This window comes from Serinus canaria (assembly GCF_022539315.1).
Source record: "Serinus canaria isolate serCan28SL12 chromosome 7 unlocalized genomic scaffold, serCan2020 HiC_scaffold_29, whole genome shotgun sequence".
Taxonomy (NCBI): domain Eukaryota; kingdom Metazoa; phylum Chordata; class Aves; order Passeriformes; family Fringillidae; genus Serinus; species Serinus canaria.
In genome coordinates, this window is record NW_026108147.1 from 998,735 (window position 1) to 1,023,510 (window position 24,776).

Here is a 24,776-nt window from a genome sequence, read left to right on the forward strand (position 1 = left end):
GATTTCCCTCCAGATGCCTTCCCTGGGAGTGCAATTACTGGTGGCACCTGAGTTCTGCTATAGAGGAGCTGCTTTGCCATGGGGGTCAAGCATGGGACATCATGGCCAGCCCCTGACAGAGTTTGCCTCCAGGCACTGTCCAGTGCTTGCAGTGGCTAAGGGAACAGTTGAAAAGTGTGGACTCCTGGCCTGTGTAAGGGAGGCTGCATCATCGAGGGAACAGCAAAAACCTCACCATGTTGTGTGAAGAGACTAAGAGCATGGGGGAGGAGCACAGTGCTGCTAGCACTAGAAGGTAATTGTGCCCAAATCTGGCACACCAGATCTCTGGCCAGCACCAGAAATCAAAAAGCAGTGATTGCACCTCCAGGTTTCCAGATGCTGTTGTTTTCTGCATTGCCCTGTAGTAGATGGCAGTAAAGAGAGAGAGCAGTAGAGAATTCAGAGTAATTCAAGTAATTTGTTGCTCCCATTTCGTGGCACTCTGAGGTCTGTTTTATGTATGTAGCTGCTGTTACAGCTGGGCAGAAGGTGGGTTGAAATACATCTGGATTTCAGCCTGTGCCTGTGCTGGCTGGATCTGGGATTTCTGCATCAAAGGCTGGAGTGCTGAGCTGTGGGAAGGTGGCTTCCTATCTTCTTGTGGCCAGTTCAGCAGAAATACTGAACATCACTCAATGGACCCTAGGACAGGCTGTCCAAAGACTAGGCCCAGTCTAGGCAAGCATGGAGTTCTTTAATTTTTTCAGGGAAAAGCCACCTCTCATACCTTCCAACAGAGAACTTTCCCCTTTGTATCTCACCACCACTTTGTGAGGTAGAAAAAGAGCAGTGCCAGATATATTTACAGATGCTGTGTGAACATACTAAGAGATTGACAGCATTTATTTTCTCACATTTCAATACAAGTGTCAGAAGAAGGAGTTGCTGTAGGAGGCAAATTACCCTGGTTTCCTTGTCCTGCACCCCCAGCTGAGTGTGTATATGGTACATAGTAAGTTACCTCCAATTCCTTTTAGGTTAGGATTTTAAACAAGAAGATCGATTTTAGCGATATTCAATCCCGGTGTGGTTCCAGAGATAACATCAAACATTCTGCAGGGGGAGGAAATGTAAGTAGTGTGGACACCCTGTGAACAGGCACTTCTGCTGTGGTGAAGCACCTCACGTAGGCAGAACCCTCTGTCTCCCTTGCTCTGAGCACTGCTTTCCTTCTTGCTGCTGTTTCACACGTGAGTTTGGTCTGGTAGTCAGTCGAGCGAGCCCTGTGCATGCAGTGGTGGCCTCCTGATCTTTCCCTACAGAGCAAACACAATTTCAGAACTTGGACAGGGAAAGGAAATGATGAAAGAAGGGTTATCTCTAAGTGATAAAAGAAGGGTTATCTCTAAATGACAAAAGAAGAAAGGTTATCTCTAAATGATAAAAGAAAGGTTATCTCTAAATGCCCAAGTGAAAGTGCAGTCTGAGCCAAAATGGTTCAGTGCCTTTCTTGCATGGGAGGAGCCCAAGAAAGTAATTTCCAGAAAGAGATTGCAGCTCACAGTGAGACTCCAGCCTCCCCACTGGGCAATTTCTGTGCACCAGTCCTTCTTCAGCTAACCTGTGCATTCAGCAGAGGGGAAGAAGAAAAATAAAACAGAAGGACAAAGCAAGCTCAGAGAAGAGGGTGTGATCAGCCAGCATGCTGAGTGCTGATGCCACAGCATTATTCCAGTATAAGAAACTGAGGTGGCCCAGGGTATGACCAGACACCTGCTGCTTTTATTGGGCACACTGGAATGGCTTAAGGTGGCTATGACTGTCCTGATGGAAATGATCACCCCTCAGATGGAAGAGCTGATGGTGTAGGCATGTCTGATCCAGGCAGGGTCAATACAGCAGCCAGTGCTGACCTAAGCCACTGGTGGTGTGGTGAGCAAGCCAGTGGCATTGCAGTTACCCTGGAGCTCCTGGCTGGCTGTGACTTCCTGGGGCCTGTGGGCCACAACTTGGAGTTATTTGGGACTGTCACTCTGTGGCTGTTGCCAAGCTGGGCTCAGCACAGCCATGGCAAAGTGGCAGCAGGAGGAGGGAGGGTGCCTGACCTGCTGCTCTGCAGTGAGCACTGAGCCAGCTGGCTGAACCTCTGCCTGCTCAGGTACAGCTGCAGGAGGCACATGTGTAGATTACTCAGACTCTGCATAGTGGATTGACAGGAAATGCAAACCATATTTAGATGCAGAAAAATACAAAACAGATGGTGGAGAAAAAAGCAGTCACCAAAATATCCTAGTTGCCAGGATGCATAATCGAGACAAGCAAATGGGATGGGTCCTGCTGTGTGCAGTGCTTTGGAGCACCCACTCTGAAAGGAGGAGGCTCAGAAACATTTTAGGAAGAACCCACAAGCTGATCTCCTTTATCCTCCTCTTCATTTTGCTAATAGTAAAGCTTAACCCAGCTTTGTCATCTCCCTAGGTGGGAGGTTTCCTCTTTTGTGGCATGGTCTGTTTTCTACTAACCAGTTCTCCTTTTCCAGTGGTTTATAGAAGCCTCTCACTCTTTCTCTGCAGGGCTTGGCTTTTTATTTGTTTCTTTATTTTATTCTCTTCATTCCTGTAATTTTTGTATGTGTGCACTTTTGACAGGTACAAATTGTAACCAAGAAGATTGACTTGAGTCATGTGACTTCCAAGTGTGGCTCACTCAAGAATATCCACCACAAACCAGGTACTGTAGGAGTTTATGGGTTGTGGGACAAAGCAAGGACCCAATACATCCAAAATCATGGATGATACTGTTCTCTTTCACAGTCAAAGAGAGAAGAAATACTCTTTAGGAATAAAAATACATTAAATTACTTCACTAAATATATAAAGACATAAAGGTACGAGACCACCTAGTTTAGAGAGGTGATAAAAAATACTGCCAAAGGATGGTGCTCTGGCATAAGATAGAAATATAGGCTAAAGTCAGTGAAATACTTAAATATGTGTTTAAATCCCATGAAAACCAGTAAGACTGCAGCACCTGCTTACAGTTTAAATATATGTTGAAGATTTTATATTTTACTGAACATGCAGAGCATTATTCTATGCTTCTCCAAAACAATTAGATCTCAACTAAAAGGGAGATAGTGTGAGTGCACTCATGCTTCAGGTCACACTTTCTCCTGCACCATTTCAGTTTCCTAATCTGTGTTTCCTTTTCCTCTGTAGGAGGTGGGCGTGTGAAAATCGAGAGTGTGAAACTGGATTTCAAAGAGAAAGCTCAGGCTAAAGTTGGTTCACTGGAAAATGCCCACCATGTACCTGGTGGTGGTAACGTCAAGGTAAAGGAACAGCTGTCAGAAAAGGCTCCCACTGTGCCCCTGGCCCCGTGAAATCACCAGAGCTGTAAATTCAGTGCTGGCTCTGAACTGAGTAGGAAACATCTGTCTGTCCTCTTACAAGCACACTCATATACCAATTTGTTCCCTTTGAAATTTGGAATGACCCATCTTGCATCTGCATCTAAGCTGAAAGTGAAATGTCCTGTAGTTTGTTCATTGTCTTTTCCCCCTAAAGATAAACCTTGTCTGGGACTGAGGGACAGCACAGCTATGAGGTATGATCTGAGAGGAGTAAACAGGAGGAAAGCATCCTAAAAGTAAAATCACTCCCACAAACATTTGAAAATACAGATTTTGAAAACAAATCTTAGTGCCCATACGATGCTTATGAAATTGTACAGCTAGGAACTTCTCTTTAAAGCATCCATCAGACAGAAATGGTAAGAGAATGTAACTTAGTATGCCAGTAGCTGTTAAACAAGGTGAAAAATTCAGTTTTCTAAGGAGCAAAGAAGGTTTGATCTTTCTAATAGTTTTTAAAAGTAAGCAAAATGATGCCCAAATGATGATGCCCAAATGATGATCTATAAGGAGATAATTCAGTGACCATATAATGTGTGAAATTCTTTATTTTCCTGGAGCAGATTGACAGCCAGAAGCTGAACTTCAGAGAGCACGCCAAGGCCCGTGTTGACCACGGGGCTGAGATCATCACACAGTCACCAGGCAGGTCCAGCATGGCCTCGCCACGCAGACTCAGCAACGTCTCATCCTCTGGAAGCATCAACCTGCTTGAATCACCCCAGCTTGCTACCCTTGCTGAAGATGTCACAGCAGCCCTTGCCAAGCAGGGGTTATGAATTTGCTCATTTTGCGTTGTATGAAGTAATAATATTTAGGCATGAGCTCTTGGCAGGAATGGGCTCAGAGCAGGTGTCACGTTCATTCTTTACCATGTCTCAAACTAAGTTACATCCCAAGACTTGTAGTTACCGTACAGTTTAAAAAAAAAACAGAAAAAAAATAAATTCCATAGATGCAGAAATTGGCCTGACCTCCATTTACAACAGGAAGACACTGGCTTTTTATGGGTATACAGCGGTATGTTACATTGGACAATTATTGTTGCTCTGCTCTGTCTTGCATGGAGTACTGTAGTATGATAAAAATGCGTTTTTACCTTTCATGTGCCTGAAGGCCATCCACCTCTTTCTGAAGAGCCTTGTTAATATCCCAGGTTGCTCATTTCACAGTTCTTTTGATAGATGGGGAAATAAAAAAGAAAAGTTGCCCATTGTAAGTTATTACAGGTTAAATTAACAGTCTGCTTACCAGAAGGAAGGGCATATAGGGAAATTCAACTTCAATTAAAAAAAAAAAAAGTTACTTTGTATAAATGAGTAGAAAAAAGGTTGAATTAAGTTATTAACATTTTTTGAACCTGGTTAATTATGTCAGTGTATAGCTGAAAAGCCAATAAATTATTTAAATAATAACTAAAAATACTAGCTGAAAACATTTGACCCGTGCTTTGGGAAGTGACATAAAAAAGCTGCTGAAAGCAAGCACTCATACCCCAACAGACTTGTGTCTGATAGAAAAGTTGGTTAAGCAGCTAGATTTGTGTGCATACCACCAGTTCCACATTCTTTCCATCTGTTTGATACAGTATTATAGATATATATATTTCTCTGTGGCCATTTGTGATATGCCCTCCTCATATACTTGAATATTCTACTTCTTTATTCACAGTATCTGTGTCTCTTGCACCCTTTGGTGTTGCAATTTTAGGTATGTAAAAGTAGATGTTAGCAGGGTTTTTTTTTTCCCTATTCATAAGAATACATTTAAAAAAGATGAAAATTGTAGCATGAAGTTGCTTTCTGTAACAACTAAAAGCCGTGACCCTGTTTTAGTGACAGATGCAAGTCTATTCTGTGATGCTAGAAAAAGGATTCCTTCCTTCTTCCCTTCCCTCCCTATCTTCACAAAGAAATGATTTTTGTGGGATCCAGATGTTTGTAAAAGAGTCTCCAAAGAAGGCTGAGTTTGGACTATGGATTTTTAAAAAATCCGCAATAGTTTGGTTCTTTCTTTTGTTCTTTTCTTTCTCTCTCTTTGTTTCTTTCTCTCTCTTTCTTTCCTTTCTTTCCTTTCTCTTTCCCTCCCTTCCTTCCTCATCTTTTTCTTCATTCCCATAGTAACAATGAATGTTTGATTTATTGTTTTTCTTTTGCTAAAGTTGAAACACAGAAAAAATATTAAGATGTTGTTTCCACTCCTTTAGTGATGTCTCACATGTACACTCAGGCACTCAGATAACAGTGATAATCATAGCAGAGATGCCTGTAAATTACAATACATGAATAAATAAAAATCAGCTCCCTAGATTGGTTGTCATAGTGATTCATCAAATAAATAAGGCATCTTAAAATCTGAGCAAAGTGGGATTATGTTGACTATAAAAAGTATAAGAAAAAGTGTGCATGAAAGATAAAAGGCAGATACACAACCAACAGATCTAGTGGAGTTACCTGAGAGAACACTGGTGGTGGAGATGATCCTCAGCAGCAGATCATCACCTGCTAGTGCCATATGTACATGAGACATTAAGGAATGACCAGTTTACATTCTTGCAGATTGTTTTATCTTTTCCTTTTGAAACCTCGTAACTGAACTTTGCACTGTCAGTTGAGCTATACTTGATATATGTATTAGGTTAATGATGTGTTTTGGAAACTTTCAGTCTGTTCTTTTTCCTTCTTAATTTTTATGTGTGTGTGTGTGTGTGTGTGTGTGTGTGTGTGTGTGTGTTGGGGTTTGGTCTGAAAAGACTCACAGAGATTTTATGTCTGTGGAGATTCTAAAAATTAATTGCACAGGATTCCCCATCATTACATTCAGGTAGTAATGCAGTTACTGGTCACTAAATATTCAGTGGACCAAAGTGGGGGTTTGGCTAAGCTGCTGCAGCAGTACAAACACAAAACAGAGTGGTTAAATCTCTCAAACTTTCCCTGAATAAGAACTTTGACAGCCCCACACATGACATTTCAGCTCTGCAAAAAGCTTTTTCACACAATAAAGTACCTAACACTGTTTGTAAGTCAGTTGTTCCACACAAAGGACAGTGAGTTTAGGACCGTCCCAAATGCAATTGGAGGTTCTGATTTCTGCCTTGTATTTGTTACACTTCTGCTTAAAGTAATCCTAAGAAATCACATGGAAACAGTGTCAAGTGAGGTGCAATAAAATCTTCTTCCCATTTTTTCAGAAAAACAACAGACAGGAAAACTGACAGTATTTGTATCACTTTGCTCTGATTATGCTATCAATTAATATAAATTAGCCTTGCAGTGGTTTTTCTTTCTATGCCTTTTGCCAGTGTAGGAGAAAAACTATGGTACTACTGAACCTCTGCTCTCTGAACCCGAGCAGCATTTCATGGGAACAGTGTTAACCTGACACTCAAGTGTTTTTATTCTGCTTTTAAAATTGGCATACTCTAGAAAAAACGGCTTAGTAATCTACCTATGAGTCCAAAGTTAGAGTGTGTAACACACCAAGTGATTTATTTCATGCATTAAAATGAGCTTTCTTGTTTTGACTGAAGCAAAGACCTTTGTAATCATTATCATCCTTCCATAGAAAGAATCCTAGAATGCTGTGGAGTTAGATGAGAAGAAATTAAGAGTTTTGTGCTTTTGAATAATAATTAAAAAAAAACCAAGTTATGTTACATGACTCTAGATGTTCACTGAAAAGCTCATAATAATCTTAACTTTCTCAACAAGAGTGTTCGTTTTAAAAACAACAGTTTGTAAATATGTAATGCCCACTAAAGAAGATAGAGCCAGCTTCCTGGAAACTGCATCTGTTGTGTTTCTTTTTCACAGGCATTTTGAGCCAGCAGGTTTGTTGGGTGCCTGAGACCCAATTGTGTAACAAAGCAGAGGTAATCCAGACAAAAGGAATGGTGAAACCTTGTTTGGGTACCAAGGGGAGCACCCCAAATTTAATAATCCATCGGGTTGTAGAGATGAAAGAGTGCTTCTGCCTCATCTGCAGAGTTCTGTTTCTATGTAACCACAAGCTGAAACAAATCAAAGTTGAGCAAACCTCTGTCCAGCAAGAGTAAAGGAAAAACTAAACCTGATGAGGAAAATTATGAGCCCATAAGGGCAATATATATTTTCACTGTACAGCAGTAAGTGGAATTAATTATTCAGTCCTCTGCTATGGTACAGTAGTAACCTCATCATGACTGCTCACACATCTAAGTTTGCCTAAATACATGACTCAAAGGGAGTCAAAAGGCAGCCTGTGTTGACTACCACAAGAGCAAAAGTTTTTTCCATGCTGGACTAAATACTGTTTGAAACCCAAGTATATGTCCCTTCAAAGGCAAATGCCTTGAAGAGTAGATCACATTAGCTGTGAAAATCAGTGCTGGTAGATTTCTAGCCTAGGTGTCTGTGAGTTCACTCACTAGTCAGATTGCTAAAGCAGCTCCCTCTGCAACTCCAGCAATTCCCACTGCAGGAAGGTAAATTAGTTTCACACTGGGAAAAGTCAAGCATATAAAAGCCACTTCAACTTTAGCAAAGAGAAAAAGCCAACAAGTAAACATGCTGTATGCTGGGATATCAAGGAATACAGTCTGCTGTTACAAACCTGTGTTTTTTCTGATAATTCTAGAGCCTGTTACCATAAAAGAGGCATTTCTTGAATGGCTGGTGGTAGGTAGTTCATGTTTTTCAATCCGATTTGCAATTGTATTTGTTGCTGTATAGTGATTGTTTTGCAAAATAAACTCGCTTGTCATCTAATTGCATGTGTTAGCTTCCTGTGTTTGTCATCCAGCTCCTCCTGAATCCAAGCCTTGCACATTCAGCACCTGCTGGTACTGCCCTCAGTCGGCCCAGGAACAGTCACAGCAGATCCAGTTGTATTGTTCAGGCAATCCCTCTCACTTTTATACAAAAGGATCGCTTTTTATGGCTTGCATCCTCTTCTGCGGGTCAGTATCTCCCTACTGGATGCAAATTTCTTCTCTGAGAGGGTGATTGGATTGGAACTGGCTGCCAGGGAGGTGGTGGGGTCACTGTCCCTGCAGGTGTTTAAGGACAGCCTGGACGTAGTACTTGGTGCCACAGCCTGGTTGACAAGGCACTGTTGGTCCGTAGCGTTGGTTGGACTCGATAATCTCAGAGATCTCGAGATGATCTCTCAACCAAACTGGCCTTGTGATTTGTTGTCAGGACATGTGATCGAGGTCCCTGGATCAGGGATCCCTGAGGGCCTTGTACACCAAGGAAATGGCGGCTCCAGGCTGCCCGTGTGGCACAGCCACACACCGGCCCTCAGGGCCATTGTACACCAGGGAAATGGTGGCTGGCACAGGCCTAGGCCAACAGGAAATGGGCCACAGGCCAGCCACACACCGGCCCTCAGCGCCATTGTACACCAGGGAAATGGCGGCTCCAGGCTGCCAACATGGCACAGCCGCACACCGGCCCTCAGGGCCCTTGTACACCAGGGAAATGGCGGCTCCAGGCTGCCCGTGTGGCACAGCCACATACCAACCCTCAGGGCCCTTGTACACCAGGGAAATGGCGGCTCCAGGCTGCCCGTGTGGCACAGCCGCACACCGGCCCTCAGGGCGTTGTACACCAGGGAAATGGCGGCTGCCAACATGGCACAGCCACACACCGGCCCTCAGGGCCCTTGTACACCAGGGAAATGGCGGCTGCCAACATGGCACAGCCACACACCGGCCCTCAGGGCCCTTGTACACCAGGGAAATGGTGGCTGCCAATGTGGCACAGCCACACACCGGCCCTTAGGGCCATTGTACACCAGGGAAATGGTGGCTGCCAACATGGCACAGCCACACACAGGCCCTCAGGGCCCTTGTAGACCAGGGAAATGGCGGCTCCAGGCCACAAATGTGGCGCAGCCTCCTCCACCCACCGGCCCGTGTATCTCCTCAGCCAGCTGGGCACAGCGGGAGCACATGGACAGTGCCAGGGTGGTGAAGGTGCCAGGAGTTGGGGCTTGGGCATGAGCTTTTGGGTCTGTCTTGGAAACTAACCAGGAAACAGCAGACTTTGAGGGGTGCTTGGAGTTTGTCATCATGGATCCGCAGTGGATTCTTTAGCTACACCATGCTGTGAATGCCTTAAATAGTCTAATCATGTAAAAATACCTCTCGTGGGTCAGAATACAATGCATCTTTGGTAGTTCTATTTCTCCAAAGTATCTAGTCTTATTTGTAAGGCCATCGTTTGAAACTTGTTTCTGGTTCCATTTCTCTCTCAGCACTGTCTCTCCTATTCCATGGCATTTCCAAGTCGGCATTCCTTTCCTCAAAGTCTGCATAGAGATGCACACTGTGTGAGCCTTCTGTCAGGCTTTGAGAATTCTCTCCAAACCCATTTCCCGCAATCACCGATCCTCACTTTCAGGGGGGGTTGGTGACTCGCTCCCATTCTCTGCCCATTTGGGAAGGAAGAAGGGAGGAAAGGAGGAAGAGGGAGGGTACAGGAAGGGGGGTAGAGGGAGGGAGTCTCTCATTGCTCCGGGAATGCCTCTCTCTGGCCGGGCTCCCCAACTTTGCGGCGGCGCAGCCCTGTTGCTGCGGTGCCTCCTCCCGCCGCCCTCCCCCGGCACCGCCCGCTCCGGGCACCGGGAGCTGGCCACAGAGGGAGGTGCTGAAGGCACGGAGGAAGCTGAAGGACGCGGACATCTTCGCTCCCCCTAATTTCCTCCCTGCCTTCTGCAGCCATCTTGCACCGGCGGGGCTGAGGGAGGGGGCGGGCTGCGAGGAATGGAGGGGAGAGGGTGAGGAGTTGCGGGGAGCCGGAGGCGGCCGTGGGAGATCCCGGCTGGTGCGTCTGCTGAGGCTGCAGCGGCTGTCACCGGCGTCATGGTGAAAAGGAAAAGCTCCGAGGGCCAGGAGCAGGAGAGTGGCCGTGGCATCCCTCTGCCCATCCAGACCTTCCTGTGGAGGCAAACCAGGTAAGAGCGGGGCGCTCGGGATGCGGCTGCAACAGGGCACTGCGAGCGTGGAGGGGATGCGGGCCGGCTGCTGCCCAGTGGCGGGGAGGATGCAGTTCTTACTGCAGCTGAAATGTGAAGCCGTGGGAAAAAAACAACCCTGCTTTTTTGGGTTTTTTTTACTCAGTATAGAGCAAGTAATGTGTATCAGGAAGAGGTCTCAAGGGAGCTTAACCTAGAGGCAGTCCCAGGCAGCTTCTTGCTTTGACTTTAAACCGTCCATGTCTGTTTCTCTACGCACCTTTCCCTTCCTCCCTGTCCCGTGCTCCCCATCCCCTCCATCCCCCATCTTTGAAGAGAACTCAGCATCCTCAGTGCTGCACCAGACCTGCAGCTGTGCTTCCCTCTGCATTTGCAGCTGTCCTGCAAGTGGAATCTGTGCTGCGGGAGGCCAGCATGCAAACTGACATGTTCAAGTCTCCCCTCATTTCACAGGGATTGGAGGTGTGTGAGGGACTAGCTGAATGTATGGCTGGTGCTTTATGTTCCTTCTGAGTCCTGTCAGCCTCCTGTCCTGGCAGGATTCTAGATTGAAAACATTGTGGGGGAGGTTGGAAGATTTGAAGGTTGTGGCTCTAATTTAAGGCCTCGGTCACAAAATCCCCTTGTGCCACAGCCAGTGTCCTTCAAAATAAAATAAAAAAAAGAAAAACTGCAATAAGGTGACCTGATTATTTTTTTTAATATTTACTCTGATCTCATTCTGAAGGAGAATAATAGAGGATGAGTGTTCTCTACATACAGCATACAGGCCTGCACTTCACCACGAGCCTTCCACATCAGCAGCTGTGCAGAAAAAATATTTCATACAGAGCTGGCAAGTTGATCTCTGACTTAAAATAGAGGCAAGGCAAAGTTCAGTCATATTTAACAAATTTTAAACAGGATAGGTTAAAAATCTTTCACTGAGGTAAAATGGCTGAAAATTTTCTGCTGGAAGATTTTATCCCTGGGAATGTGTGGGCTGAATTAAATCCTCTTGACATGTCAGGGTGGGCACTTTTTCTTCTGGAAAAGATAACAGCATTTATCAGATGTCATCAACAGGTATCTGAACATAGTTTTGGCTTATGTCTTCCTTTACAATGAGTTTCTCAGCCTTTTGACACGAGAAGAATCCTAAAAATAGCTAAGAAAAATACATGTTGATGTACTGGGTCTCTAAGACTGCTTCTCCTTTCTTTCAGTGCATTTTTAAGACCTAAACTGGGGAAACAATATGAAGCTTCCTGTGTGGTATGTACATGTGTCTGTTTTTTAATGCTTGTTAGTAACTAACTTTTCATGCAGATCAGTCTGACCACAGTGCTGATCAGCAAGCAGCAGAGCTGGGTTTAGTCCATTCTGCTTCATTTTGTACTTTTATCACATGAAGGACTTGAAATTGTTCCCAAATAGAGAATCTGCCTATCATGTCCATCTTTAAAGAAAACAAAAAAAAATTTATTTGGATATTAGTAATAAATATTTCATTAGTAAAGCTGTAGTAATGAAATGAATAATGACATAGACAAACTGAGCCATGACAGTCTGAGTCTAACCTTGCAGTTCATCCTGTGTGAATGTGTTTCTTGCATGAGACTGATGTAATTTCAATTTGTGATTGCCAAAAGTGCTTCAAGCTTATAATATGGAAAATCTAAACAATATTAACAGGCTTTGAACACTACTTTTACCATTGTGCAACGTGGGAAACAATTCTGCTGGAAATCAGAGGGAGCATATCTTATCAGAATTATTAAGGAGAGGCTATTATGCAGATACAAATTAACTCTTATTATTAATGTACTTAATAAAGCCTCAAGTTACTGCCAAAAAGGAGGAAAAAGGGAAGACATGAAGGAAGTTGCAATAAGATAGGTATCTAGAGAACTTCAGAATTCCTTGAATGGTTGCTGGTCTTTGCATTACCTAAAGTACATTAGTCAGTTGCAGCCAAACTTGACAGAGTGGAAAAATTTGGTCTGGACATGTATCTTAATAGTTTAAAGTTCTTAGGTCGCTCTGCAGCAATTTTCCAACTTCCTTCTCACAAGGCATTATGCTGGAGAGGCTTTATCTGTTGCTGAGTCATTTTCTTCTAAGAAATCCATAAATTTTTCAGAGTTTTTGCTAGATACCAGATAGAGATAGAGGAGTGCTGGCTTAGTGTGTTGGTGAGTAAAATGTTCCTTCTTCTCTAGGTTTTTTGGTTTTGTGGTTTTTTTCCTTGTTTTTGAAAATGTAATGATATGTTTTGATATTAGGGATGATTAAAGTATAGCTGTGGAATGAAATTCAGAAAGAGGCCACCTTTATTTTTTGATCCAGCCAATGGATATGCTTGCAGAAAACTGAATTTCTGTGAGTAAAGTGTTTGGCATCTGTGTTTCACTACTTGTGAATATTTATATTATTGCTATGTTTACTAAAGAATGGAGTCTTACTATCCCTTGTGCTGTGAACTCCTGGGTTCCTAGATCTTTCCAGGAGCTCTTCCTTGCTCAGTGGAGCTGCCCCAGACTGACAGTACTTTCTGCTGCACTTCCAGCTCTTTCCAATCAGTCTGAAGTGACTTCAGCAGTCTCAGCTTTCCTCCACGATGCAGGCTGAGCTTTGGAAAGATAGGGCGTTAAGGTCCCCTCCAAGGACACAAGGAGAGTTCAAGAAGCACTAACTGTTTCTCTGTGTTTAATTTCTGTGCTTCTGCCACGGTCCTTCTGTACTTGCACTGGGCAAAACTCTGGGCAATCCTGTAGGGATGCTCCCTGGCACTCCTGAGAGGATGTAGCAGAAGGTGCTGAGCTTCCCCAGGTAACCTCTGGGCATCCTGTCCCCCGCTGGCTGATCTCTTCCTGCCCTATGCAATTCACTGCAGGTTCAGCTTCCCTGGGCTTACAGCAGGGGAAGTTCCAGCAAAGCTGTTTGGGAAGCCATGACAAAGGCCAGCCAGAATGCTGCTGGAATGGGAACATGTAGGAACTCAGTTTGTGGTGAGTGGGAGTGGGGCTGAGCCTTATCCCCACTGGGCACAGCTGTGAGCAGCACTGACAGCAGTGAGCCCTGGAGTGCCCAGGGGCACTGCCCAACCACCACAGGGAGCAGAGGGCACACAGGGGCAGGGCATCAACAGCAGGGGTATGAAAGGCTGGGCTGAAGGACAAGAAGGGCAGATGCTTGCAGCCTTCTGAAGTGGTATGATGTTACTGTGTGTGGGTTGAAGTGTTTTGAAAATGCATGGTGACACTCTGCTGCATGTGCTGTGACAGGAACAGATAGGCTGAAGATGCCTAGACAAGAGGTACAGAAGGGAGCAGACAGTGACCCACAGGCTGCTCCTGGTCACAAGGTACTTGGCAGTGCTTTTGGTTCTTGGTGGACATGAAGGTAAAAGGGGAACAGCAGCAGTGGGAAGGCAGCCAGACAGGGCTGGCCACCATTCCCTGTGAAAACAGCTGTCACCACTAGGCTAAAAGGAAAAATGCTTGTGTAAGTGGTCCTGAGGGAGCTGAACACAAACACAGCCCTGCTGAAAGGGACTGCTTCTCCAGCCAAGGCACCAACTCCCCTCACTATCCCCTTGGCAGATGTTCTTTATCTGCTTTTGGTGTGGGGGGTGTTGCAGGCTTGAACAAGCCTGCTGTAAGTTGGTAGCTGTTTTCTTAGCCAAGCTGCAGCCCTGAGCCCTGAGGCTGTGGCTCTAGACATACCCAGAGCATGACAGTATCTGTCTTCTGACTCACTCTCAGGGAGCTTTTCCAGACATTCTCATTCAGCATGGAGCTCCCTCTCAGCTGTAGCAGCAGTTGCTTAGTTCATGCAGGGTGAAAATTAGGTCTTCTGCCCCTATAGCAGGTGCTGAAAGAGAAGAGCCACAGCACACTGCAAAGGAGGCTCAGGAGCAGCACAGGACCTTGCATCTTGAGTGTCTGGTATAGACAAAAGCTGCACCTTTATGGAGAACTCCAGGCAAATTCCACAGGAAGGCTTGTCCAAAGAACTGCATTTTCCTGTTGGACATCCAGTGGTTTCCTTACAGCAGCTTTTGTGTTTGCATTTTTCTGGCACGTAAGGTACTTCAGATGCTTCTGATCAGATAAGCTATTCCAGAAGCTTATCTTTCATTGTAGCACAGAAATATTTAGCTTTCTGCTCAGGCCTGGAAAGAACAGAAGAATCTGGTGGCTAACCACACAGGGAAATCTTCACAAGGGCTCAGCAGCCCAAAATGTTGTGATAAATACAAGCCTAATCTAAAGATAAAATTGCAAACTGCTTGGCTGCCTCTTGAGTTTCTGAAGCATGCAGACAGTGGCTCAGAGCATGCAGAAGGCAATTGCAAGGAGACTTTCTACCTGATGCCATTGAAGTACCCAGGAATGAGACCTTGGCTAGAAAGCCAGGGAGCAACAAGGTGTTTTCTGTCACACTTCAGAATAGGGTTGGTGTTCCCAGTGACTTTTTTTTTTTTCCTCCCCTTGCCCTGCAAACTGAACAGCTTTGTCAACTCTAGTAAAGTGTGAGCTTATGGTTTGGCTCCTGTGCTGGAGGTGAGATCATTCAATTCAGTAAGGTCAGCACTGGTGCTTGGCAGGCCTTTCAGGGAGCTAGTCCAGCTCACTGACATGGGTAGGAACTGCCTACCTCTGCACTGACCTTCCTTTTGGCTTGTGTAGGGGCTTGGCTTGGTTGAATGAAGGATTCAGTGAGCCCCAGAGCTAAGGGATGAGTGGAAATAGGAGTGTTTGGTTTGGGTAAGGAGTGGTCCCTGTCCTCTTTTGATAAAAATAAGTAAAACCTCATGTTTTTCACTGACTCCTTCAAATGTTGTGGTATTTGTAACAATGCACCTCTTGTTCTTCTTCTGGGGATACTTTACTCCCTCCTTTTGTTATGTAATAATCCCTTTACTGGGATATTTACTCTAAATCTCTGTTGTCTTTATACTAATCCACTCTCTGTCCTCTGTGAATCCTGACTGGAACAGAATCAGGCTTTACAATGGGAACTTTGCTCCCTGTCCTGTCTGGGCTTTCAGAGTGTCCTTTCATTTTGCCCCCATTCCTAAGCTGATAGGATTGAATGGCAAGAGACTTTTCCACACCAGCAAACAGGGTCACAAAAACTGAGAGAACAGATGTGTCCAGCTGCTGGCACAGGCAGGAGGGTGCCTGTTGCCACAGGTTAGATGCCATGCTTGGGAGTGGTTGCTCATTCAGGAGAACATGTTTTGACAGACTTGTTTTGCTCTTCTTCTTTGTAACTGAGTCTATTCTTATTACCACCCCCTCAATTTTACAGGGAAAAAAATCGGTATGACTGGTGCTGCAGGATAAGGTTTGTGAATCTGGAGTGAGGGCCTTTGGAGCATCTTTTGGGCAGCAGTTGCTTGTTTGCCCAGAGCCTGGTAAAATTGGTGAAACAGCAAATAGGTGGCCATGAGGTTAAGCTGGTTTATGGAAAGGGTGTGCATTGTCATTATCTTTGCTGTAGGTACTCCAGTGAAGGAATATAACTGCACTTGCCACCTATAATGAGATCTTTGTATCTGATCACAGCAACAATTTATTGAAACAGTTGGAGCAGCTAACAATAAGGAGCTTCCTTAGGGATTTCAGTGGTAGATAGCCTTATTTTGTGTTGATTGAGGTGGAAATAATGCACTTGCTGCAGCCATCAGCTCTGTAAGTGTTCACAAAACCATTACATCATAGCTCGACAAAAAAAAAATTTGTACACTGATTATTTTTTGTGACAGGGTGTGAAAACATGTCCTAAGGCCCATATACCTTTAGTGGTTTGCCCTTTATGTTACAGCAAACTGAAAGAGGATGTGTGTTAAAGAATATCCAGCACTCTCAGCTCCACAAATGCAGGCTTTCCCAGCTCCTGTGACTTCTCACAGGATTACTGGCATGCCTTGCACAACTGTTAAGGCAGGATTACTGGCTTTACCCTGCTCAGCTGCAAGTCTGGCTTGATGTCAGCACTGACTAATATACAGATAATACTTACTTCAATTCTCTTATATTGCAGAAAATATGTGGTCCATTCATTTCTTAGTCAGGTATGTCCATGTGTCTGGGGAGCTTTAGTTATAGTCTGTATTTTTCAGGACAAATATTGCTTCAGTTACACAATTAGAGATTTTAAAAAGGGGATGTTCATGTACTGGAAGGAATGTGCAGAAATAGACATAATGTCTTTTTGTTCTTTGTTCTTCCTTTCAGTCTTTTGAAAGAGTTTTAGTGGAAAACAAGCTGCATGGCCTTTCTCCAGCTCTCTCTGAAGCCATCCAGAGCATTTCTCGCTGGGAGCTTGTCCAAGCTGCTCTCCCTCATGTGCTACACTGCACTGCAACACTGCTCTCCAACAGGAATAAGCTAGGTCAGTGTTCATGTGAACTTGTTTTCCATTATTGAAGCTGTCAGTTAAAACGTGGCAGATTGCTGCTCAGGGTGCCAACAAATTCCAAATCATTGGAATCCTAATTAGCTTCTTCTGGGGATTGCCTTTCTTGATGATTGTCTTTCTCTTTTATGGGAGGGTAACCTGTGAAATCTCCCCCAGTGAAGTTGGTGGTCTGCTGAGCTAAAGAGTCAGAGTATTCAATTACATTGTGCTAGTTATTTCCCAGCAATAATAGAACTTATTTTAGCACCCAGCAGGCATGGATTCCTTGAAGGAATATGAATTTCTTTAAGGCATGCTGCAGTGGGCAGTTGCAGCAGTTACCTTCAATATCGTCAGTTTTGGGTTTTTTTTTTTCCTATTTTTATTTAGACCAATGCATGTGACTCTCAGCAGATAGTCCATCAGTCAATAGAGAGGCAGATCCAAATCCAACTTACTTTCCTTACTTTTGTACTGGTTTCAGCAGGAATTTGCTTCTTGAGACATGCCAGTAGGGAACATTAACAAGACACAGTTGAGCACCTTGCAGTGCCCACTGGCATTTTGTCTTATTCAGCAGAGCCAAACAGACAAGGCTGTTGAGTTGGTTTCCTTTGGGACCACTCTGTGTCCATGACATTGCAGAGACTGAACTCCAAATGCTGGGAAATAAAGGGAGGCTTCTGATTTAGGAGGTTTCAAATATAATGAGACAGAATGCTGGTGCTTTCCATTGTGAAATTTTAATTTTCAAATACTTATCTGGTAGCTGGATGTCCAGCCTCCAGTGCAACTCTGAACAGTACCATTAATGGAAACCCTGTGAGATAATGTGATGGATTTTTCCATACAGGACATCAGGATAAGCTTGGAGTTGCTGAAACAAAGCTGCTTCATACTCTTCACTGGATGCTGCTGGAGGCTCCTCAGGACTGCAGCAATGACAGATTTGGGGGAGACAGAGGCTCCAGCTGGGGAGGGAGCAGTAGTGCCTTTATCCACCAGGCTGAAAACCAAGGATCACCAGGACATCCCCGGCCCAGCGCCGTGACTGATGAGGAGGAGAACAACAGGAGGAAGTTGTTTCAGAATTCCATGGCCACAGTGGAGCTGTTTGTGTTCCTCTTTGCTCCCCTCGTCCACAGGATTAGGGTAAGTGGCACACTGATGGGGTTCTTGTGTGGAGACAGCTCTGAGCAGAGAAGGAATGATTCTGCCTTTGTGGTTGTTATTTAATTCAGCTCACAGTGCACACTGGGGTGCTGCTGGAAATATTTTACCAAGCTGGCAGACTACTGCTGCCATTGGGAAGAAATTCTTCCAGTGCCATGAACAATGACCACAGCATCAGGCAGGCACAAAGACAAAACTACACAAAGTAAGCCATTCTTAGCCTTTGGGAATGGCAAAGATCTGTGGCCCCTGTGAAGTCTCCAGGATCCTGAAAACTGCAGAAAGGATGATGAGCTTTAACTTGCTCCAGTGATTCTCCACCATTGCTCAGAAAAGCCTTGCTGGATTTTCAGGGGATCCACCGTGGGGCTGCCACTGGGGTTTGTTGTTGTCATTACTAATCATCCTGATGCTAATTAGCAGGACAGTGTCACGAGCATGGCAGTGACAAAGGCAATGGAGCATTCCTTTGTTCTGAAGTGTGAAGCAGAATGCAGCCTCCTGTCTACTGGGGCTCCTCTCTTAGTTTTAATTTATCAGCTTTGCAGAGTGATGTGATGAAAAGACATTTTCTTCATGCTCTGGGAGTCTGTCATTTAGCCTTTATGCTCCCAGCTAGGCCTTGAAAAAGAACAGGTCCTTGAAAAAAGGACTATGAAGTGATGGGGTTATCTGTTCTAATCCTGCCTTCTGTGCTGCAAACAGTAGGAAGGAACAGGAGATAAAGGATAATCTTTTGATTAAGGCAGGTAAAAGTGAGACTGGAGAATTAGATCCTTTCTCTACCTCTGCTACTGAGTTCCTGTGCAGTAGTGTTTAATTTATTTAGCCCAGATTTTTCATACTTGCTTAGTAATTGTCTGTAGGCTACAGGGATGGGACAGGAAGAAATATTGAAATTTTCCCTGCACTACACACAAAAATGCAGGCTGCTGTTTGAATAAATGGAAAGAAATTGGGGGTAGACCTTGGCAATTAGAGGTTCCAATTTTTTTATATAAATCTTTCTGGCATGTTGTTTTCAAGATGGGGTTAATAACAGTACCTCAAGTTTACCTTGAAAATCTCTGAGATGTCTGGCATACTGTGCTGATTAACACTGAAAAGCCAATTAAAACATGCACATTTCTGTCATCAAAATGAAGTGCAGGAAAGGAGGTAAATGAGGCATGTAAGTGGTTCACTAAGTGAGCAGTGTCCTCTTGGTGTCTTCTAAGTCTCAGGGGAAGAGCACTGCCTGATAGCCAGAGTGATGCATGGGCTCAGGGAAGATGACACACGTTCAAACACACCTCAACTATTGATGTCCTGCCTTCTAGGAAGATTTTTGTCTTCAGCAAAATGTTTTTAAATCAGGCTTTGGGGGCTGCATGTAGTTCCTGAGCTGCACAGCTGTAGGTAGAAGTGTTGGCACGTCACCACAAGCTGGCAGTGCCAAGGGAAAATGCAGTGTCACTGCTAGCAGCTCTGAAAGCTTTGCAAGTTACTATTAGTAGAAACAGCAATGAAAACCAAGCTTGTGAGCTGATTATGATGAGAGAGCCCTAACAGAGGGCAGGGAATAGAAGGGCTGGAGAGCTACAAGCAGTGGGTTCCTGCCATTCCTGCAGCTCTGTCTGCATCTGCCAAGGCATCTGGGGCTGTCTCAGTAGGAGAGTGCTGTGCACCTGAAATTGTACCACCAAAACTGCTGTTACCATGTTGGTTTGCCCCATGACATGAGGTCAGGTGAGTGCATGGCTGCCCCTTGATCCTGCCAAGACTGACTTCTGTACTAATTTATAGGATTTCAGCTGCTGGCCTATCTAAAACAGTGATAGCACAGGTGGAAGGAATACCAGTGTCTCTATTTATTGACAGAGTTCAGGTACTAACAATGCTAATGGTAACACAGTAATGTGCACCACTACTTCATAGTAATCTGTTACATGTTTCCTCAATTTCTAAGTAATGCTTAAATATTTATTATTCTTTTGGGGAAGAAGTTCAAGTCTTAGAGTGTAATCCTAAAGTTGAGCTTGAATACTGAATAAAGTGGTTATGTATAATAAAAAGGGATACTTTGTGACAAGAATGGTCTTTTCTATTACAGTTTAATGTCCAGGAAAAAACAGGGTTCATTGACTAAAATAGAAATTTCACTTGAAAAAAGCCTTTGTGTATTTTTGGACTGAAATTTCCCCGTGATTTTTTTACTAGCCATAGTTGACATGTATAGACTGCTGAAAACTGTCAGTAGCCCTTGAGTTAGCATGCACTGACTGGAAAACTGCTCATGGAATCCCTTATTTCTTGTAAGAAATGACAGGCTTTGCAGACTGGAAACAACGTTTTGTTTTTCTCTTTAGGAGTCCGACCTGACGTTCCGCTTGGCTAGTGGCCTTGTCATTTGGCAGCCAATGTGGGAGCACAGGCAGCCTGAAGTTTCTGCCTTCAATGCTCTTGTAAAACCCATCAGGAACATCGTTACAGGTCTGTGACTTTGCTGTGGTGGAGCTCCTGAGGTCTGGCAAACCTTTGCCTTTGTTTGCCTGGTGCTGCCCTTGCATTCTGTACCTGAAGGAAAGTGTTGATCCTGCAGGAGCTGCTCAAACCTCAGGGTCAACTGACATTTGCATAATAATCAAATAGGAGATGGGAGAACCATCACAAATAGGAAATTTGTAACTTTTCAGTAGTTATCATTTCTGTTAGCCTTATCTTCCTTAGTTGCTAAGAAGGGTTAAGGCAGCATCTCCCTGCAGCCTGACATGAGTGAGGAAATCTTTCCCAAACTTCACTGAATAAAAATGAACAGTGAAGAGCACACAGGTGGTTCTTCTGCTATCTAAAATTTGCTTCCCAGCATGTTATGGAATTGGAAAACGGAGTTTCAAGAGAGTCCAAAGAAGGCCTAGGATGAAAATTCACTTTTGGATCCTGGAAGGGATTGCTTTTCCTTTGTGCTTCAGCCATAGTGAGATTGGAGTTGGGTGCTTAGGCTTCCAAGGCTTTGGCTTCCAAGTTTTTTTGTCTGGCCTAGTCCTAAAAAACCCCCATTTTTGCTGATATACTTTAGACAATAACTTTTTATAATTTCTGTAAGGTGGGGAATTGCCTATGAGTGGGGTATATTGCTGTAGCATTACTTCTGGTTCTCAAAGGCATAGAACTGTAGTTTTCACCACAGTGATTAAGTGATTAAGAACTCCAAAATAAAAGGCAGTACTCTACACAGGAAAACACAATTGATGGTGAATGGTTTTAAGATGAAATTCGTATTCAAATTTAATTTTCAAGAAATAAAGATTTTTCAGTAGACTGTTGTAGACAGCACAATAGCAAGAATTGAAAAACTAACACAGTCCTATTTTCTTTTTATGGCTGTGACTAGTGCCTAGGAAGTTTGCAGCAGATAGATGCTGGTTTTGTTTTCTGGTTTATCCTTTTATTATGATACTTCATAATGCAGGAGGCATTTCCTGAAATGTCCTGCTTTGACTTCTTTCCTCAGCCAAGAGAAGTTCTCCCACCAACAATCAGAGTGTGACTTGTGAATCCCCTAATCTGGACAGTGCACGCACTGAGGTAAATTCTGTGCTAAGGTTTGACAAGCTTGAATAAGGTGCTGAAGGAGAGGGGAATAAATACTGAAAGAGAACTTGCAGTCACCACCCTAAAGTATTTCATCTCTAGAGTTATTTACAGCTAAGGCTCCCAGCCTTGTTTGCAGTAGAGCCAAAAGGTGTGGGGTGTATCTGTCTGGATCTCCTTGGCCTTATCCTGTCTGATAGGATGGAAGCCTGTTCTTGTGTGTGGCAGGAGGGTTGGAGCTGGATTTTAAGGTCCCTATCCCAACTCATTCTCCTGGGCAGGAGAGCTGTCCAATGTACCATATGCCCTTTGCCTGTACAATGCCTTGTGTTGAGAAGCCCCAGGCTTGATCAGTTTTCCCATGGTTTTATGGTGCAACTGTCATGTCTAAGCTCAAATTGCAGCTCTAAAACTAACATGGGAGACATAAATATGTTTATATACCTATAATATGTTTATGTGCCTATTTTCTTTTTTGCAACTCTCTGAAGGGACTGCAGGTGGTCTGTGAGACAACACAGCCAGATCCTCCTGTACCTCCAAAGGCGTCTGGTTCAGCATGTCACCCTGGAAATTCCTTGGAGGGAAGTGTGTCCTCCCAAACCTCCCAGGAGAGAAGTTCTGCACATCCCAGGTACAGAAACCTTCAGGAGAAACTTGGGCTCGTGTGATTCAGTGGTGGAGTTCACACACGTCCATCTTGCATGCAGTTTTGTCTGGACATGCTGAGGGTGCTGGATGTTGGTATCAAATTCTTGATTCAACAAATCTCAGCTCTGGGTGATGAAAAAGATGGCAGCACTTGTTATTCAGTGCTGCTCTCTTCAGACAAACCTCTAGCTGGCCTGTTGGGACAGTTTCTTTAGTCTCTTCTAGAATGTTGGAATTAAAGACTCAAAAAATAACCCTCAGGTTCACCCCTTCTAGGCTAGTTTCACCTTCAGGTAACTGGTAAATTATCTGGCTTCCTTCTGGACAGGTTTTCTTTTCCCCTAGCAAAGAATTTCTGCAAGCCTCTCTCCATTGTCTACATTATGCCTCCTTTGCATCCTGCTGCATGCTTGGCTTTCCTGGCCCAAAGGAGCAGACTAGCAAAGGAGCACAGCTGTGCAAACATGCCTCCAGCTTGTCCTGCAGTGCTCAGCCTCTGGTTTCCAGCTTGGCACTAATAAATTCATCTAGACTTGGGCACAGAAATGTAGAAGTAGATTTTCAGTAGTGCTGGACACTCAGTAGTTCCATGAAGTAAATCAAGATGAGTATTTTCAGAGATTTTGCAGAGGGAGGGCTGTAATTTTAAGTCTCTATGGATTTAGGAGTGTCACTTGAACACCTGAAAACTCTGGTCCTGTTCCTTAGCTCTTTTGAGAAATGTCATATCCAAAACACTGCAGTTTTAAGAAATGGCTTCATTCCAATGACAGAAATAAAGGAGGGAGTGATTTTTCAGAATATCAGCTAAGAACAGCTCTGATCTCTCCAATGGGAGCTCAGGGCATCCTTTCACTGATGCAAAGGAAAAACCTATTCCTTAAGGCTCTCATCCTACCAGGAATGAGATACAAAATCCCTTGGGATGTTTTTATCAAGCCTGTTGTCAGTTCTGGATCTGTATTTAATTTGTATTAATGTGAGCCAGTAAAACTGAAGGTGGGGACAGAGCTGCCTTTCTGTGTGTGAACACTACTGCTCAGAGAGTGCACAGCTGTAAAAAATAAGCAGCCTTTTAAGAAGACAGAATCAGGTGATCAATTTATCAAGCAGGTTCTGGTGGTTGCCATGGGGATGAAGCTTCAGACAGGCTTTGAAGAGAGCATCATTATGCTCCCTCATTTGCAGAACTCATTGATGAGTTAGAACTGTACAGGGAGCTTTGGTTGCCAAGCAACAGATAACTGTGGAACAAATGTTGTTTACTCTGCTTACCAACAGCCAAAGTGTTCCTTTGTCCTTGGCCAGGGGTTGAAGGAAGGCTGCATTTCCACTTTCCCTGCAGCCACAGGCAACCACCAGCTGATTATACAAGCACTAGATTTTCCTCTAAATGAACTACAGAGTTTAATTCCTGGTTCTTCAGAAACTGTCCAAAAAAATGGCTTGTTCTGATCCTAGCTGAGTGTCACTCCTCCTCTCAGTGTAATTCTCTATACAGAGATGATTCAGTTTAATCCTGAAGCAAATAAACCACAGCCCTTTATCCAGCTGCTATCCTGAACGGGCTGCTTGGGAAATAGACTTTGCAGGAAGTTACAAATATTTTATAAGGAGAACATGCCTTGCTCCAGCCTGTCATGCCTCAGGTTTGCCTGTGCCACAGAAGGGGGAGCATGAAAATCTGTTTATTTAGCCCCATACACTGCTCAGGGTCCTGCAGAGACCAGGGAGCAATGCATCACCTTTCACAATTGCTACTGGGATGACAGGGTTTATTTCCTTTGCTGGGATACTTTGGGTATACTTCTGGGGTTTTGCAGGCTAGATCTATGTGGCACAGCCTAAACTTTGACCTTCACATCAGGTTTATGGGGGAAATGTTACAGCATATTCCCATTTCACTTTGTTTTCTTTCCTAATTCAGTTTTTCAGGTTTTTGTGACAGCTCATTTCAAAGTTGTCAAACTTGCAGCCTTTTTACCTGGAAAACAGCACTAGGGAAGAAACTTTGTGTGCATGTTGTGTAGTGTGGCATATGCTGACACAGGCTGGTCTGCAGTTTCCAAGTGCCTCCAGCATTGGCTTGTGGGGCTGGCAGTGAAACATCTTCTGCAAGTTTGAGCTCTGGATCCATGTGTTGATCCAAGCCCAGCCTTGACACCTGCTCCATTTCCAGGCATGTAAGATGGAGCAGGGTTCATGTGACTCCAGCTGGTGTCAGTGTTCCATGCACACCTTTCTCCTTTGCCAGTTCCATGCCTGCCTTGGGGGCACAGGGCAGAGATCCAGCACAGCACTTCAGCACTCAGAGATCCCAGGGGTCAGTGTTGCTGCTGTTCCCTAAGGCTTTCCTGGACCATGGCCTTGGACCCATCTGTTCAGAGTGTGGGGGAGATGGGCATGACCTGTCCATGCTGTTTGCATGCTGTTTTGCAGTGCTGATAATAAAAATGGCTTTTAACCAAAAGCCAAAACACCAACTTGATGTTCTTGTGATGATTCTCAAATGCCTGAGAATATAGGACATGAAAGCACTCCTAATTTTTACAGAATGCCATAATCCCAGAAATAAGCAGGTCACAGAGATGTGTTTCAAATAGAGAGTGAAGATTTTCAAAATGTGTATTAGGCA

General features: G+C 44.2%; 2 protein-coding genes across 16 annotated transcripts in view; both read left to right on the forward strand.

Annotated features, from left to right (window-relative positions):
• Positions 1-8,142, forward strand: part of MAP2 (microtubule associated protein 2) — a 127,022-nt gene extending 118,880 nt beyond the window's left edge. For 8 of the 15 annotated variants that reach the window (XM_050987574.1, XM_050987573.1, XM_030232816.2 and 5 more), the window contains 4 exons: positions 1,020-1,112; positions 2,631-2,712; positions 3,201-3,313; positions 3,958-8,142. In XM_050987574.1, coding sequence (XP_050843531.1) covers positions 1,020-1,112; positions 2,631-2,712; positions 3,201-3,313; positions 3,958-4,173 — 504 coding nt within the window. In that variant the 3' untranslated portion in view covers positions 4,174-8,142. The remainder of the gene's footprint in view (positions 1-1,019; positions 1,113-2,630; positions 2,713-3,200; positions 3,314-3,957) is intronic. The other 7 variants (XM_050987579.1, XM_050987578.1, XM_050987576.1 and 4 more) reach the window with 1 other exon arrangement.
• Positions 8,143-10,241: 2,099 nt separating this feature from the next.
• The window catches only part of UNC80 (unc-80 homolog, NALCN channel complex subunit), a 91,211-nt gene continuing 76,676 nt past the window's right edge, over positions 10,242-24,776 (forward strand). Inside the window, exons 1-7 of the mRNA XM_050987536.1 lie at positions 10,242-10,333; positions 11,560-11,608; positions 16,582-16,738; positions 17,598-17,896; positions 20,266-20,389; positions 21,411-21,484; positions 21,982-22,124. Coding sequence (XP_050843493.1) covers positions 10,242-10,333; positions 11,560-11,608; positions 16,582-16,738; positions 17,598-17,896; positions 20,266-20,389; positions 21,411-21,484; positions 21,982-22,124 — 938 coding nt within the window. The remainder of the gene's footprint in view (positions 10,334-11,559; positions 11,609-16,581; positions 16,739-17,597; positions 17,897-20,265; positions 20,390-21,410; positions 21,485-21,981; positions 22,125-24,776) is intronic.